The sequence below is a fragment of the Culex pipiens genome, chromosome 2 (assembly GCF_016801865.2).
Source record: "Culex pipiens pallens isolate TS chromosome 2, TS_CPP_V2, whole genome shotgun sequence".
Taxonomy (NCBI): Eukaryota; Metazoa; Arthropoda; class Insecta; order Diptera; family Culicidae; genus Culex; species Culex pipiens.
The window spans coordinates 140,712,939-140,730,765 of NC_068938.1; the positions used below are offsets into that span (position 1 = coordinate 140,712,939).

Here is a 17,827-nt window from a genome sequence, read left to right on the forward strand (position 1 = left end):
GATGAGATAGAAATTTGGTGTCAAAGGAACTTTTATGTAAAACAAGCCTTACCCGACAAACTTCGTTCTGCCTTTTTTCGTTTGTTGACGTTTTTAACTTTTTTGCTTATTCAGCCTCCTGTGATCAAAATTGAATTTTACGTGACTTTTCCCATACAATCGGCAGATTTTCCGGAATCATCAGAGTGGCCAAAGTGTCAACTTATTAGTGTAAAAACCTTCCTTGGGCTTATACGAACCCAACGCAACAAAGAGCACTCCGATCCGACATTCCGTTATCAATTGATTCGCGTTCTCGATTTGATGGCGTACTCAGATTTCCGAAAAAAAAATGTATTTTTCATCGAAAAAACACTGAAAAAGTTTTAAAAACTCTGCCATTTTCCGTTACTTGGGTGTAAAAAAATTTGGAACATGTCATTTTAAGGGAATTTTAATGTACTTTCCGAATCTTAATTGACCCAGAACGGTCACTTTTTCATTTAGAACAATTTTTTTCATTTTAAAATTTCGTGTTTTTTTCTAACTTTGCAGGGTTATTTTTTAGAGTATAATAATGTTCTACAAAGTTGTAGAGCAGACAATTACAAAAATTTTGATATGTAAACATAAGGGGTTTGCTTATAAACATCACGAGTTATCGTGATTTTACGAAAAAAAAAGTTTTGAAAAAGTTACTTTTTGCGTTTCTCTTTGTTTCGTCGTCCGTGTCTGTCGCGGGTGACGATTAATGGCCATGATCGACGACAACCAACTTTTTCAAAACTTTTTTTTCGTGAAATCGCGATAACTCGTGATGTTTATAAGCAAACCCCTTATGTTTACATATCAAAATTTTTGTAATCGTCTGCTCTACAACTTTGTAGAACATTATTATACTCTAAAAAATAACCCTGCAAAGTTAGTAAAAACACGAAATTTTAAATTGAAAAATTCGGTTCTAAATGAAAAAATGACCCTTCTGGGTCAACGTAGATTCGAAAAGTACATTAAATTTTCCTTAAATTGACATGTTCCAAATTTTTTTACAGTCGAGTAACGACTGGGGAATTTGGGAATTCTGAGTACGCCATCAAATCGAGCGTCTAATTTTACATAAAAGTCCCTTTGACACCAAATTTCTATCTCATCACTGTTTCAGGCTGCAAATTATTGAAAAACACCTATTTTTTCGCATGTTAAAAATGGAAGGGGTTGTACCACCTCTCCGTCACGAGATATCAAAAAACGGACTTCGGATTCGTGATCAGGGACAAAAGTTACCCCTTAGGACAAAGTTTCACGCAAATCGAAGAAGGATCGGGGCAACTTTTCCCGATTTTGAGTGAGTTGGTAGAGAATTACCCATTGAGTGTTAAGAAGAGTAAAAAGTTATCACTTTTGAACTAAATTTTCAATCACAAACAGTTTGAAAAACATCTCAAAAAAGTTTTGTAGACCATGTTTTTGAAGGTCCATTAAGTAAATTAATTGCATCAGCAACAACAATCATGCTTTATACCAACTTAAAAAAAAAATACACAGTAGACTGTTTTAGATTGGAAAGACTCCGTTTATCAGATAAAGCAATGCTGTAACTTATAACAAAATTATCTTTTTATTCTATTAAAGCTTCAAACTTTGTCTTATCTAAATCATGCACGTTATGTTGAAATAGCAAATTCTCATTGCAATAACATTAATGCATGTAAATAAATAAATAAATTATGAAATAAATTAAAAGGGAAATAAATAAAACTCTGCATAAATACTAAAAACTAACATAAATCTAAATCATGAAAAACGAACTCAATGAACTGATTTTAAAATTTACACAACAAAAATGTTGAATGGTCTATCCATGGTCATGTCGTAGTTCAGTTCTTTTCGGCTGAGATGACATTCAACCTGGTGTCAAGCTTGGTGGCGGTGAGGCCTAGAAATTACTTTCCACCCATTCGGAAACGGCCGTCTCGTGGATACACTGATACATTTCAAATCCGGTTACGCACACCGTCGTGCCAAATTTGTCCGCGCAATTTTCCCAAACTGTTTGTGCCTAAAAGAAATGAAACAAAAAAAAAGCAATTAAATTACAAAAGCAAGAGAAAAGGTGTCGAACGGCTTCGAGTGCAAAGTAAACAACGGCGGCGGTTAAAATTTCACCGAAAACACGGTGTAAGTGTCACGTGCACTTGGCACTTGTGTGTGTACGTACCCCCTCCGGTTCCAGGTAGCGTCCCGCGAAGCCAATGATCAGCGTCTTGTTGTACGAGTAGTCGTCGAACATGAAGCCCGATCGCTTCATCAGACACTCGGTGAAGCACTGCCGGTGGCGGTGGAGGTCAGGTGAAAAGTTGATGATATGGAATGAAAGGGAAAATAATAATGTTAACAAAAACATACGCGAAAACCTCAAGTCTATTTTTGGAAAGCAATTGTCGTAACAAATAATGAGATAAAAATATTCATCGAAAGTATGTCGCTGGATACATGCTTGCTTATACCGCTCCCTCTCTGTTTGTATTTCAATGGTATTTTGTGTAAGATCAGATGACGCAGCATATTTTGACTTAATATTCAAGCTTCATAAAGACTATGTTTCATAAACATTGAAATAAAATCATGATTAAACAAAAGATTCAGCTGCGAGTAAAATATAGTTTGCAATAAATTATGAATTTTATGTAATATCGCACGCAGAAATATGTAGGCTATAAGTATGAAAGGCCTATTTGACTTAAATTTTAAGCTAATATTGTTAGTCTTTTCGTTAAAAGAAAAGTTTGTGTTTATGTTCACAAATCTAGAGATTTTTTCAAAGGTCCTTTAAACACTTGAAACCTAGTAGCTTATAGGACCATTAAAAAAACTCTAGAGATAATTTATTTTGGGTTAAGAGTTCAATACGTGTACACAGCAAAAAATCCGATGGTAAAATCGCATGCAAAAGCATGCACATCACCTTCGTCAAAATAAACACTTAATATTACACACTGCATGTACAATTTTTGCAAAATCAAAAAAAAGTTGCAACCGACGGGATTCAAACCCAGCACCAACAGTAAGGACTGGCGCCTTAGCCCACTCGGCCATCAGACCGATGAAGAATGGAAAGGATAAACGCATATATGAGCTTGACATTTCGGTCAAGTAGGTTTCTCATACTGATGGGATACATGTTTCAGGGTGTAAAATTACATCAAATTGCTTAAAATAATGCAATATTTATTTTACACCCAGGCCTTTTACACGCAGCTGGATTACTACTTTTTTAGCTGGCGCACGGTCGCAAATAAAACGAGGTCTGCCACTATTGCTAGTACGAACAACTAGTGTCTTCCTTTTACCTAAGACAGAATTCGATAGCGATTAAAACTACAGCTTATTACCTTAGGGTGACCACTAGGCCGTCCCAAAAAATGAAAAGTTGTCAAATCTTTGGTGCTCACCCCTAGAATGATACGTCACATTGTGAGAAAATCTCATGTTTTTTCATGAAAAGTTTTTAACAAATATCGTTTTTGAACGAGCAAAATAAAAATGGACAAAATATATGCCTTCTCGTTTGTAATCATAGTAGCCCATGTTTTATGCTAAAACGCTTATATACTAAGAATTTTGAAAAATTTGTCACTTTTTGTTCACTAAAATGCAAATATTTTGGCTTTGCGTGGACATAAATTGAATGTTAAAAAAAGCAAAATGATCTCCGTAAAATTTCCTATAAGCTGAATGCATCAGTTTTGGCTGCAAAATTTTTGGCGTGTTTTGGGGGGTGGGTTTTGAATTTTTTTTGCTAAAAAATACAAAATTTTCTCCCTTAAACGCCCTGCTATGCCCAAACACAAGCTTTTATGGACTATGTCTGTACAGGAATTTGTTCAGGGGACATTAAACTATAACTTGAAGCCCAAGGCGACCAAATTTGAATGACTTTAGTATGATTGTTACGCGCATTTCTGAAAATACTCGAAAAATGCACTTTTTTCATTCAAGCTCCGCGCGCGAGTTGTAAACCATTTTTGGGAATTTTTTGTTGTATGAAAACATTGTTCCTGACATCCTAATCTATCATTATAGGCAGGGCTGCGGAGTCGGGTCATATTTCAAGCGACTCCGACTCCGACTCCGACTCCGGCTTTCTAAGTTTAGCCGACTCCGACTCCGACTCCGGCTCCGGCTTCCAGCTCCAACCGACTCCGACTCCGACTCCAACTCCGGCCTACGAACTCTAGCCGACTCCGACTCCGACTCCAACTTTCAACAAATTGTTGGCTCCGACTCCGACTCCGACTCCACATATTTTTTAATATTTAAAAAAAATCGTTAATTATTATTTTGAAAACATTCATAAATAGAATTATTTAAATACTCTCAAGTGTCAAGTTTTTCTCAAGGAAAATAAGTTCGAATCACAAAACGGAAAAAAAAATCTAGGTTACAAGTGGTATACGTTATTGAACTAGAAACAGTTCAGACTCGATTATCCGAAGGCCTAGAGAAAAATTTCACTTCGGATATTCTTATTCGGTCTTATTTTTAATTGTCGGGCTTAAGTATGTCCCCTAAACTGGGTGCTGAAAAGACAGACTGCGTAACGTGATTTTCGAAAGCTCCCCACTGCTCCCCACTAATACAGCTGCACTACAGCTGTAAACATAAACAAAGTAGAAGGCTATGTTCAAGCTCTAGCGTGACATATTTTTTGCTGCTGAAGTGAATTGTTTTGAATAATTTTGGATCTGTTGATATTAAAGTTTTCGCTGAAAAATTAAGTGCTTCGCGCTTTTTTTCTTCGTAGACTAAACAATGGGAAGCCAAAAGAGGCCTTTTTTGTTTTCCACGTGATGACAAACCAAAATAAATTACACTCAACCCCCGGTGGTTGGTCACTTTTTCGTTTGACACTTTTTTAGTTTGTATCCCGTTGGTTGGTCAAAGCCAAACTAAAAAGTGACGAACTGTCACTTTTTACACGGCGCTTACGCACACTATCAAAACAAACGTTTGGTAGTGTGTGTGAACTCCGTGTAAAAGGGGTGTCAAACTAAAAAGTGACCCCGTTCGTTTGATAACAGTTGGTGTCAAACCATCGGGGTTTGAGTGTATAGATCGATCACAATACTTGCCACTTCTTGGTAGCATTTTGCGAACAGTAAATTGGTTCCGCTTTGACAGTTCTAAATTGAGGCCGCTTTGCGAACCACTATTCTGCACCCAGCCCCTAAACTACGCTAAAGTGATCAAGAATTTTTATATTCAAGATGGCGTCCAAAATGGCGGTGATAACATATTGAAAAAATGTATTTTGATATTTAATTGGCAATTCGTGATTCGATTATCCGAAGCCCATACAAATCGAATTTAGGATAATCGAGGCTTATAATAATCGAGTCTGGACAGTATCAAAAATATTTCCAGTTTTGAAGGCATTTTTAGAAGAACAATTTTGAAAGTAAATTTGGACTCATTAACATAACCTCAAATTTACACTTAATTTGTTAAAAGCTTAAAAAATTAAATATTTAGCTGTTATTTTTTTTTTGGGTAATGAATCATTGAAAGTTACCTAGCTACCTTAATGATCGATTTAAATAACATATATATTAATTTTGCTCACTTTTAGGCTGACATGTATAAGAAGCACAGTGCCAATCATAGTCACCTTGGTTTTTTAAATAACAATTTGAAACGAAACTATTTTTTTGCAATTCCGTCGTGAAACTACTTACTTTTCCTGTCATTCTTGAACGACGAAAGAGCCTACTTTTCTGTACCAAAAATAACAGAATCGAATAGCAACACTTTTCAAAATAAATGCTGAAAAGTTCTACTTTTCATCACTGAAATGGGTGCTGAAAAGTTGAACATTTCAGCACTTGTATCGAAAAGTAACACTTTTCAACATTTTTTTGATTTAAACGATTTATTGACAAAATACATGAAAATTTGACTTAAAATTTCACTCAATGGTTGTTTTTCGGAATTGCAAAAAATGTTGTATGGAACTCGTTGCAAAACTTGTTTTTTTCAGCACTCTTCGCATTTATCCAACTCGGTGAACCTCTTTGGATAAATGTACGACTCGTGCTGAAAAAATCCTCGTTTTGCAACTTATTGCATAAACTACTATTAAAGCTCCATTTATTTTTATTTAAGACGTACATGGACATCACGCCATAGCTGGAGAAGAATATTATTGCAAATCAATTTACCTAAAAAAAATATTTGTGGAAAAGACGCTTAAGGGGTTCTTTTCAAATATCCGTGACCTAGAAATATTGTATCCAGGGATTTTTGATTTATTTTAATTTTGAAATTTTCTATGTATAAGGAGGCGCGCGATACTTCTTGAATCTTCACCTAAAACGAAGCTTTATAAATGATCGTGCACCTCTATTATTATATATGAAAAAACATAAAATTGGAAAAAAAACTCCACTGGTAAAATATTTTCTAGGTCACGGATATTTCAAAAGGACCTCATAAGCTACCTTTCCAAAAAGATTTTGTTTTTGGTATATTGGTTTGCAATGATTATCACCTTCCGTCAAATTGGCTTAGGACATATACATTATGAGAAAAATATAACTGGTTGAATAATATTTGAATAATAAATTAAAATCCTATCATTTTATTTATACATTTTTTATTAAGTCCTTTTTGGTTCTAAAAACTTGAGATTTGTTCAAAAATAATTTGCAACTATATCAAAATAGGCAGAAGGATGCAGTCAAGACTCAATTGAATATTTTTGAGTACAAAACCAATATTACACAGTTCAACAAAAAATCAAATGTTTCTTGTCACTGAGACGAGAATATGTGTTCCTAGTAGATTTTTGCATGCTGAATCCGAATCCGGGTCCAGAATTGCTCCAAGTGGTCCCAATTTTGAGATACACTCGTTTGAAATGTTAGTTTAGGCCAAAATTAGCTACTTTGTCGACTATTTTACAAAAGAACTATTGAATAAACAACTAAACCAATACATGTATCTTAAAGTTCACGTTTTCCCCTTTCTAAAACACCCCTGGTTTTTAAAATTCGATTGTTTCTACGCATATTTATAGCCATTTTAAAATTAGAATTTGACTTGCATGCAAGTTGGAAAAACTTGAATGAGAACCAACTGAAAATAAAATTTTAAAATGGCTATAAATATGCGTAGAAACAATCAAATTTTAAAAACCAGGGGTGTTTCAGAAAGGGGAAAACGTGAACTTAAAGGTACATGTATTGGTTTAGTTGTTTATTCAATAGTTCTTTTGTAAAATAGTCAACAAAGTAGCTAATTTTGGCCTAAACTAACATTTTAAACGGGTCTATCTCAAAATTGGGACCATTTGGAGCAATTCTGGACCCAGATTCGGATTCAGCAGGCAAAATTCTACTAGGAACCCATATACTCGTCTCAGAGACAAAATCTTGTTGGACTGTGTTATCTATTATTTTTTATTAATTTAATTTTTTATGATACTACAAACTTGGGTTAGAGAGCATTAACAGGGTATCATATAGTGATCAAAGTGAAATAACACAATAAGAGCATTCCAATCACAATAAAAATGCTCCTAAATAAATAAATCTCCTGAATAAAATAAATCTCCTAAATAAATCTCCTGAATAAAATTAAAAAATAATAACGAATGCAACTTTAAAAAACCCTAAAAATATAAGGAGTTCTGTGAAACCTGCATTATAACAAATACTGAACAAGTAAAAAAAAATATTGTTGAATTTTAGATAACTCCGACTCCGACTCCGACTCCGGGTTATCAGAAATTTGTGGCTCCGACTCCGACTCCGACTCCAGCTCATAAAATTCAGCCGACTCCGGCTCCGACTCCGACTCCAGCTGTTCGAGTTTTGATGACTCCGACTCCGACTCCGACTCCAGGTCCCCAAAAAGACCCGACTCCACCGACTCCGGCTCCGACTCCGACTCCGACTCCACAGCCCTGATTATAGGGGTGAGCACCAAAGTTTGACAACTTTTCATTTTTTTGGGACGGCCTAGTGACCACTCAAGTCCCATTTTCAAATTCCCGACTCGACTTTTACAAAATCTCAAATAGTAGGCATTTCTATCGAAAGAATTATTTAAAACTTGAAAACTATTTTGTGAAAAAGTCAAAATTAACCATTGAACAAAATTTTTAAATAAATTTTAAAAATCAAACTATGGACAGTTTTGGTAAAAATGAAAACTTTACAATAAATTCCTTATAATTTACATAAAAATTGGAAGCACTCATTATTTTGATTCAGAGAGACAACATAAACAAGCAGTCTTTAAGAAATAACCAAGAGCATAACAATACAGTCCAGACTCAATTATCCGAAGGCCTTGAAAAAGTTTCACTTCGGATAATCGAATCACGAAAAAAATATTTTTCGTTGCCATAGGGGAAGGTGTTGTTTTCTTATAATATTTGGAAAGTATGGCTTAGGGTTCGTTTTAAGGCTCATTTTATCAAAATGCAATTTTTCCTAGATCAGTAGTGTCCCTTCCAATGAGTTGCACCTATTATAAAGTATGATTTAACTTTTGGTTATTTTTGTTGATAGCTTTTAAACAATCTTGTTCAGGTGGGACAAGTGTACCATATGGATTTTTATTATGGAAAAAAATTACGAATTGCTGCAACAACATATTTTACTGTGAAATAAATAAAATGTAGGGGAAATATGCCCATTTTAAGCCTAATAAGCGGTCGTGTTTGGATGATGCTGGATAATCTGAATTGTTCCTTGAAATTCACTAAAACCAAGTACACCAACGAGTAGAGCAACTTTTTGTGAACATTTTTGTTTATTTTCACTTTTATTAAAAGTTATGCTATTTCTTTTACAAGCATTAACAAAAAATATTTCAAAAATGCATTCTAATCAGTCGAGTGCATTGGGCCACGCCCATTTAACTATTTTCAGCTTAGTTCTTTTTTTTTTCTTCCAGCGCTCTTTTGGGTCTGCTTAGTGCTGCCAAAATTGATGTGGACCGGCCCGTGGCTCAATGGCTACGGCTCCCGCATCATAAGCGGAAGGTTCAGGGTTCGATTCCCGACCGGTCTACTTGAAATTTTTCGACTATAATTGAACTTTGAATATGAACAAAAAACGCATAGAATCAGGTGGGATTCGAACTCACACCTTTGGATTGGAAGTCGGATGCTCTAGCCATTCGGCCACCAAGGGATTATTACTCCTTGAGTGAATTATTCCGTAGTGGTGAAGTAATGTCACAAGGTCATTTACTATATAATACAACAAGCCCTTCCCCAACGATTTCCCTACACATCGCACACCATTATAATCCATAAATAACTCGAACCGGTTGGTACGGTATGTCCCCGGCTTCTTCTTCTTCCCCTGATGGCTCTATGAAATTTGGGATCCGTTCATAGAATCTGTCTCATGCGGTTAATGCAACGCAGTAGGCCGGGCCGCTTTAATGAGTGTAATACACTTCGGGGGTTCTCGAAAGTACTGCAATCATTAATAATGACAAGAAGGAACTTGAGGCGTAATCTAACCATAAGTTCTTCCCGGATGCTTTCTTCGGACTGGCTGCGCTTGTGTTCGATTAGATTAGATTAGATTAGATTAGTGCTGCCAAAATTGATGAAATTTTAAGCGAACACTCACGAAAAGTAGCATTTATAGAGAAAGTTTCCTGGCAACACCACAAGCGCTACTGATGGTGTTGGTGGCCACTCTTTGTTCTTTATTTGCCTTCGCTTCTCGCTCGGTTTTCTTCAGCCTTCGATTGGAATGGGTGGTCAAAATTGAAACGTCAAAAGACTTAGCGCGTTTGTTTTTTTGATGGCGCTTGCTAATTATTTACATGTTTCAGGATTATTTTTCAAGTGAGTGACTAACTAATGTGCAAAAGAACATGTTGCCGGTAGTTGGAAGCAATTTTATATCTTAAGCGCTTTGAAATCGTTAGCGCAAGTGAAAAGATATTGATGGCGACTTTCGTTAAGCAGTCAATCTCTGATCTTGCGTGTGGATGTGTGTGCCACCAAAATGATGAGAAATGGTCTCGCAAAATAGAAATTGTGATCAAAAGTGCATTAAATTTGCTTACTCGAGGCGGTGCTGTTGTTGGTAAGTTTATAGCCTAAATAGTATTTTTGGAGCTTGAATCGAGCATCAAACTCTCCATATGACGAAGATAGGTGTTTGATCAGAAAGGGTATATTTCTCCTATCTGAATACTGATAAACAATTTAAAAAAAAAATTGTTCATACAAAATATAGTGATATTATGAAAATTTACTATTTATCATCTAGGTAATTTTTTTTTTCGTAAAAACGATCAAGTTTTTACTAAAACATTATTATTTAATCTAAAAATGAAAGAAACGTTCCAAAACATTCTTATCTGATTTAATCAAGTGAAAACAGTTCAATAGTTAGCAAATTAACAAGTTGTTTCATGCATTGTTCCTCTTGCCCCAACGGACTGTTCGCCTTGCCCCACTAGTTTAGTAGAAGAGCAACTCTCTACGAAATCGGCCGATTTCGACCATTTTTATTTTTTGTATTTTTTTATTTGACTCAAACTTTGTGGGGGCCTTCCCTATGACCAAATAAGCTATTTTGTGTCATTGGTTCACCCATACAAGTCTCCATACAATGTTGGCTGCTGTCCATACAAAAATGGTATGTAAATATTCAAACAGCTGTAACTTTTGAGTGAATTTTCTGATCAATTTGGTGTCTTCGGCAACGTTGTAGGTATTGTTGAGGACAATTGAGAAAGAAATAGGTACACGGAAAAAAAATTGCAGATTTTTTTATCAACTTTTTTTTCACTAAAACTCAATTTCCCAAAATACGTATTTTTTGATTTTCGAGATTTTTTGATATGTTTTAGGGGACAAAAATCCGCAACTTTTGAGCCATATAGAAACATGGTCAAAAAATCTGCCGCCGAGTTATGAATTTTTGAAAAAATAGTGATTTTTGGAAAAAATCGAAGTTTTATGCAAAAACAAATTTGAGATCAATTTCTAATGCAAAATTGCATTTGCAATCGAAAACTACTTTACAATTTTTTTGATAAAGGGCTTCGTTTTCAAGATATAGCCACCGAAAGTTTGATTTTAGCAAAATATTTGCAGTTTTTCGATTTTTAAAAATAGTGACAATGAGCGACCATTTCTAAAAATATTTTTTTTGAAAAGTTCAGAAAATCTATATATATAAAAAATTTCGAGGGTTTTGTTCGAACGCGAATCAATCCAACACGGAACGTCGGATCGAGGTGCTCTTTATTGCGTTGGGTTCGTATAAATCCAAGGAAGGTTCTTACGCCAAAAAATTACAACTTTGGCCTCTCTAGAACCGATTCCGGAAAATCTGCAGATTGTATGGGGACCATCCACAAACCACGTGGACACTTTTTTTGGTAATCTCAACCCCCCCCCCCCCCCCGTGGACAATTGTCCATACAAAAAAAATCTTTTTTGTATGGAGCGTGGACAATCGCCATACCCCCCCCCCCCCTAAAGTGTCCACGTGGTTTATGGATGGTCCCATGGGAAAAGTTACGTAAATTCAAATTTTGATCACAGGAGGCTGAATAAGCAAAAAAGTTAAAAACGTCAACAAACGAAAAAAAGGCAGAACGAAGTTTGTCGGGTAAGGCTTGTTTGCTATAAAATTGTCTAAGAGACATTGAAGATTGGACCTCGGGTTGCTGTTTTCTAAGTCTCACCAAAACAACCCACCATTTTCTAATATTCAATGTTTGGCCCTTTTAAAATGTTAGTCTTGATTTATTTTTTTTCAAAATATTTTTTTCGAAAAGATCGGAAAATTTCACGAAGGTTTCATGTATTAACATTGAAAATCGGACCATTAGTTGCTGAGATATCGACATTAGAAAATGGTGGGTTGTTTTGGTGAAACTTAGAAAACTTCAATTTTCGTGTTTCTTTTTCATAAAGCGGCTGTATCTCAGCAACCCGAGGTCCAATTTTCAATGTCTCTTAGGCAATTTTATAGCAAATTTTCTGAACTTTTCAAAAAAAATATTTTTAGAAATGGTCGCTCATGGTCACTATTTTTAAAAATCGAAAAACTGCAAATATTTTGTTAAAATCAAACTTTCGGTGGCTATATCTTGAAAACGAAGCCCTTTATCAAAAAAATTGTGAGGTAGGTTTCGATTGCAAATTAAATTTTGCATTAGAAATTGATCTTAAATTTGTTTTTGCATGAAATTTGGATTTTTTCCAAAAATCACTATTTTTTCAAAAATTCATAACTTGGCGGCAGATTTTTTGACCATGTTTCTCTATAGCTCAAAAGTTGCGGATTTTAGTCCCCTAAAACATATCAAAAAATCTCGAAAATCAAAAAATACGTATTTTGGGAAATTGAGTTTTAGTGAAAAAAAAGTTGATAAAAAAATCTGCAAATTTTTTTTCCGCGTACCTATTTTTTTTCTCAATTGTCCTCAACAATACCTACAACTTTGCCGAAGACACCAAATTGATCAGAAAATTCACTCAAAAGTTACAGCTGTTTGAATATTTACATACCATTTTTGTATGGACAGCAGCCAAAATTGTATGGAGACTTGTATGGGTGAACCAATGACACAAAATAGCTTATTTGGTCATAGGGAAGGCCCCCACAAAGTTTGAGCCAAATCAAAAAATACAAATAAAATCCATTTCCGGTTTTGGTAGAGAATTGCTCAGAACGTACAGAAAATCCAAAATTTTAAAATCAATTTTTTACATTAAAAAACAGCGTTTTTGCCTTCCTCACCTTACTGAGGAAAGGCTATAAAATCACTCGGAAAATGAACTTCTGAGCAAATGTCTGTGTGTGTGGTGGGATGTTGATCAAAAAATTGTCACTCGATTATCTCAAGACTGGCTAAACCGATTTTGTCCGTTTTGGCCTCATTCGATCCGTCCTGGGGTCCCATAAGTCGCTATTAAAAATTATGGAGTTTAGTTAAGTACTTTAAAAGTTATGCTAAAAAAACGATTTTAACAAAAGTTCGGAAGATTGTAAAAAGGGTGGTTTTTGTAAGAAAACCCGTCATGCTATACATTTTCAGAAAGGTATTTAAAAGACCTTTTCAACGCGTCCAAGACATTGAAGATCTGAAAACCCTATCAAAAGTTATAAGCACTTAAGTGTTATTTACGCACTTTTTGGAGGCCGGATCTCAGATATTTTGATGAAAACGTTGTCCGGATCTCTCATGCGACCTGTCGTTGGATAGGTTATCAAAAAACCTTTCCAACGCGTCCAAGACATTGAAGATCTGACAACCCTATCAAAAGTTATAAGCACTTAAGTGTTATTTACGCACCTTTTGGAGGCCGGATCTAAGATATTTTGATGAAAACGTTGTCCGAATCTATCATGCGACCTATCGTTGCATAGGTAATCAAAAGACTTTTCCAACGCATCCAAAACATTGAAGATCTGACAACCCTATCAAAATTTATAAACACCTAAGTGTTATTTATGCACATTTTGGAGGCCGGATCTCATGATCATCTCATTTTATCTCATGATATTCATGCGACCTATCTTTGGATAGGTAATTAAAAGACCTTTTCAACGAGCACGAATTGGATTGAAGATCTGACTACCCTATTATAAGTTGTAACCACATAAGTGCCCTGCAATATGAAGATGAGTCAAAATTGATAAAACTCTGAAAAACTTTGCCATTTTGTGTCTATTTTGGATAGCACCCTTTAAATGTAAGGAAGGCACCAACCATCTAAGGGTGGATTAAGTAACGTTTTTTAAACTAAACTAAATTTTTTACCGCACAAAATATTTTTTTTAAATTATTCAAGAGGTAGAAGTTAATTTCAAACAGATATGCTAGAGATTAACGACTTTTTGTCAAAAAATCAAATATTTTCAACTTTTTCCCGATTTTTCGCGGATTTTGGCGATTTCCCGACTTGATTGGCCACCCTGAAGACAGATTGACCTCGAATCACTCGAGTATTCAATCTGGGAATAACATTAATATTATCATTCCGTCATCAATAGGGCTAGTGATTTTTCATGGCATAAAAATTGAAATTACGCAGCATGCCAATTTCAAAACATTGAAATTTCACGGCAATTTTGAGGTCTCTAAAATTTGCTTGAAATTAACTCAAAAATGAGCAGGTTAGGAATAATTGCGTACCGAAATGACACTGATAAAGTTAGCTGTTGTTAAGATTCAAAATACAAGAACCATGACAAATAAAATAGCTTAATTTTGAAAGCATATTTTATGATTCAGTTTACTTGTTTTTATCGAGATTTTTTTGCTTGATTACACAGTCCAACAAGATTTTGTCTCTGAGACGAGTATATGTGTTCCTAGTAGAATTTTGCCTGCTGAATCCGAATCCGGGTCCAGAATTGCTACAAATGGTCCCAATTTTGAGATAAACCCGTTTGAAATGTTAGTTTAGGCCAAAATTAGCTACTTTGTCGACTATTTTACAAAAGAACTATTGAATAAACAAATAAACCAATACATGTATCTTAAAGTTCACGTTTTCCCCTTTCTGAAACACCCCTGGTTTTTTTAAATTTGATTGTTTCTACGCATATTTATAGCCATTTAAAAATTATATTTTCAGTTGGTTCTCATTCAAGTTTTTCCAACTTGCATGCAAGTCAAATTCTAATTTTAAAATGGCTATAAATATGCGTAGAAACAATCAAATTTTAAAAACCATAGGTGTTTCAGAAAGGGGAAAACGTGAACTTTAAGATACATGTATTGGTTTATTTGTTTATTCAATAGTTCTTTTGTAAAATAGTCGACAAAGCAGCTAATTTTGGCCAAAACTAACATTTAAAACGGGTGTATCTTAAAATTGGGACCATTTGGAACAATTCTGGACCCAGATTCGGATTCAGCAGGCAAAAATCTACTAGGAACACATATTCTCGTCTCAGAGACAAGAAACATTTGATTTTTTGTTGAACTGTGTTATCTTTCAAACAAAGCACATTCTAGTAAAAAACTTTACTAAACATAGAATCAGCAAAATAAAAGAAATAAAATGTTGTTTGCTGCCATGGTTTTTTGCAAATGGGAAATTGAAGTATTTAAAAAAGTTTCGGAAATTTTTTATTCATATCAGCTTTTTCAAATAACAAATTCATAATATCATAAAATTATAAAAGATTACAAAGTGCTTAGAGAATATTTTACAGCATGTAATTTCACGGATAACGCGGCTTCCGCGAATTCGCGAAAAATTACTAGCCCTAGTCATCAAGGTTGACATTTGGCCTGGGGGTTTTATTAAGCAGACATTTCAGCATTTTTGAATAACCCAATGTCACCCCTGATGACAGTTGTTTACATAAATAGAAGAAAAAGTTGCATTTTGCATCCTATTGATATCACAGCTAAAAAAATAGTAATCCAGCTGCGTGTAAAACGCCTGGGTGTAAAATAAATATTGCATTATTTTATGCAATTTTATGTAATTTTACACCCTGAAATATGTAGCCCATCAGTATGGGAAACCTACTTGACCGAAATGTCAAGCTCATATATGCGTGTATCCTAACAGCTCTTCATTGATCTGATGGCCGAGTGGGCTAAGGCACGAGTCCTTACTGTTGGTGCTGGGTATGAATCCCGTCGGTTGCAACTTTTTTTTGTGTTTGCAAAAATTTTACATGCAGTGTGTAATATTAAGTGTTTATTTTGACGAAGGTGATGTGCATGCTTTTGCATGCGATTTTACCATCAGATGTTTTGCTGTGTAAATTACCACAAAAGGTGTTCTGAATATGTGGGATGACCGAAGCTTAGATTTTTGTACTATTTCTGTAATCACTAATCAGCGTTTTGATGTCGTTTCAGCACAAGCTTTCAAATCAGAGTAATTAAATTACATGGTCTTCATAGCCTAAAAGGCAATTTTCACAATTTAAGTCCATTAGTATTCAACTTGTACCATCGTTTAAGTTGTAAGTACGTGAAAGCAGTATAAATTTCACCACTTTGTCTGGTTTGCTCCTTCCAACAAATTCAAAAGCAGAGTATTTGCATAGCTCGTAATCGTGGATCGGTCCTGCTTGCAACCAACTTGAGGAAGTAAATCACCAATGCAACTGACTGGCCATCGATCATGTTCTGACTAACCTCCCCAGTTAAATGCACACCTGTAATCACCGATTAGCAAAGCAACATTGTAAACCACTTGTAACACACACACCTCTATCAGCGGGTCACGCTCGCTAAAGTCACCGTACTTGAGCGAGATAACCACATCCATATCCATGTCGAACTCCTTGGTGCACTGATCGATGGCACCTTTGAAGTCTTGTCCACTCTGGAATCAGAGGGGGGAGGATAAACGAAAACGGATTAATCACCATGCGTGGTCACTTCGGACATCTCTCGACACTCACGCTAGGTCGTATCAGCGCGGCCAGCAGCGTTACCGCCAGAACCAGCCGTAACGTAACATCGGACAGGTTGAACCTCTTCATGGTGACGACGCGCGATGTTTACACTTTAGTTTCTTGCACTTTCACTCTTTGTCGCACATCCGACCAGACTGACCTACAAACACCGTCCGCGCTAACTGTCTGAGCAACTGTGTCTTGGAACTGCTACCTCGATTGCTCGATCACGGGCTGTAGACCGAGATTACGGACAACCGGTCGGTGGCTCAATGTTGGACCGCTGTATCGTCTCCTTCGCTCAACTGTTCACCGTAGACTGCAAGGTTCAAAATTTCATCGAATATATAAGTTTGTTTATTTGCTCTCTTTCTCTTCACAAACACACAGAGATAGCACTCACTCACCTGATGAGGTGAGGTTCTTTCTCCCGGGTTGATTTGGTGGATCGTCGTCATACATGTTTTTGCTGCGCCTTCTTCACGGCTTTCGACTCGACGGCTTGAGGCCGTGATTTCGTGGGAGAGTCGCGGGGTGTTATTGTGTCTGACCGGCTTGGGCCACCACTTCAGACGCGCGATCCGCTGAAGATCTTGATGCCAACTTTTGCTCACTGGTACAACCCTGAACATGGGGGAAGCCCGCCAATTGTGGCGAGTGTGACGGTAGAGGAGAGTGGGGTCTAATAAAAAAAAGTTCATTCAGCCTTCTTACACTTAAACGATTATTTATAAAAAAATAAATCTCCGGATCTCGTAAGATCATCAGTTTTAAAGTGCAGTTTTTTTAGTGCATTTAAATATCTATCAAACGATGAAACGATTTCTGGAGACATTACATTTATTTGATAAAACATGAATATCTTAAGGTCGAGAAGCCAGTTGATTCAAACTATGTTCCTCATTGAAAAAAGTAAAGAAAATCTCAAACATATTTGCAAATCTATTTTAATTCCTTTCTAAAATAATTCCAACTTTTGGAATAAAATCTCAAAATCAGATCTGCTTTGGTAGATTTAAATTTTTCGAAAAAAAAACAACACATAAATAATTTATTTTTGATTGTTTTCAAAATGTTTTTCATAAAAGAAATCATCAAAGAAAGATTACAAGCGTTTCGTAAAATATTGTTTGGGACAGATGAGCAGTTCTCTCAGATTTCGGTCATTCGATTTTTTTTTGTATTTTTTAATCCGACTGAAACTTTTTTGGTGCCTTCGATATGCCCAAGGAATCCATTTTGCATCATAAGTTTGTCCATATAATTTTCCATACAAATTTGGCAGCTGACCATACAAAAATGATGCATGAAAATTCAAAAATCAGTATATTTTGAAGGAATTTTTTGATCGATTTGGTGTCTTAGGCAAAGTTGAAGGTATGGATATGGACTACACTGAAAAAAAATGATACACGGTAAAAAAA

The 17,827-nt window shown here is 35.5% G+C and overlaps 1 protein-coding gene across 1 annotated transcript; it reads right to left on the bottom strand.

Moving 5' to 3' along the window:
- Positions 1-1,528: 1,528 nt before the first annotated feature.
- On the bottom strand, positions 1,529-16,728 carry LOC120415237 (general odorant-binding protein 56d-like). Its single transcript, XM_039576700.2, has 4 exons — positions 16,410-16,728; positions 16,214-16,330; positions 2,198-2,305; positions 1,529-2,038 (listed from the first exon to the last, which is right to left on the bottom strand). The coding sequence occupies exons 1-4, from the start codon at positions 16,488-16,490 to the stop codon at positions 1,916-1,918; spliced, it is 429 nt and encodes a 142-aa protein (XP_039432634.1). The 5' UTR covers positions 16,491-16,728; the 3' UTR covers positions 1,529-1,915.
- Positions 16,729-17,827: the final 1,099 nt, after the last annotated feature.

Coding starts and splice junctions, on each gene's coding strand:
- LOC120415237 (XM_039576700.2), bottom strand. CDS start 16,490: ATGAAGAGGTTCAACCTGTCCGATGTTACGTTACGGCTGGTTCTGGCG. Junction 16,331..16,409: donor CCGCGCTGATACGACCTAGC/GTGAGTGTCGAG, acceptor CTCTGATTCCAG/AGTGGACAAGACTTCAAAGG. Junction 2,039..2,197: donor GCTACCTGGAACCGGAGGGG/GTACGTACACAC, acceptor CATTTCTTTTAG/GCACAAACAGTTTGGGAAAA.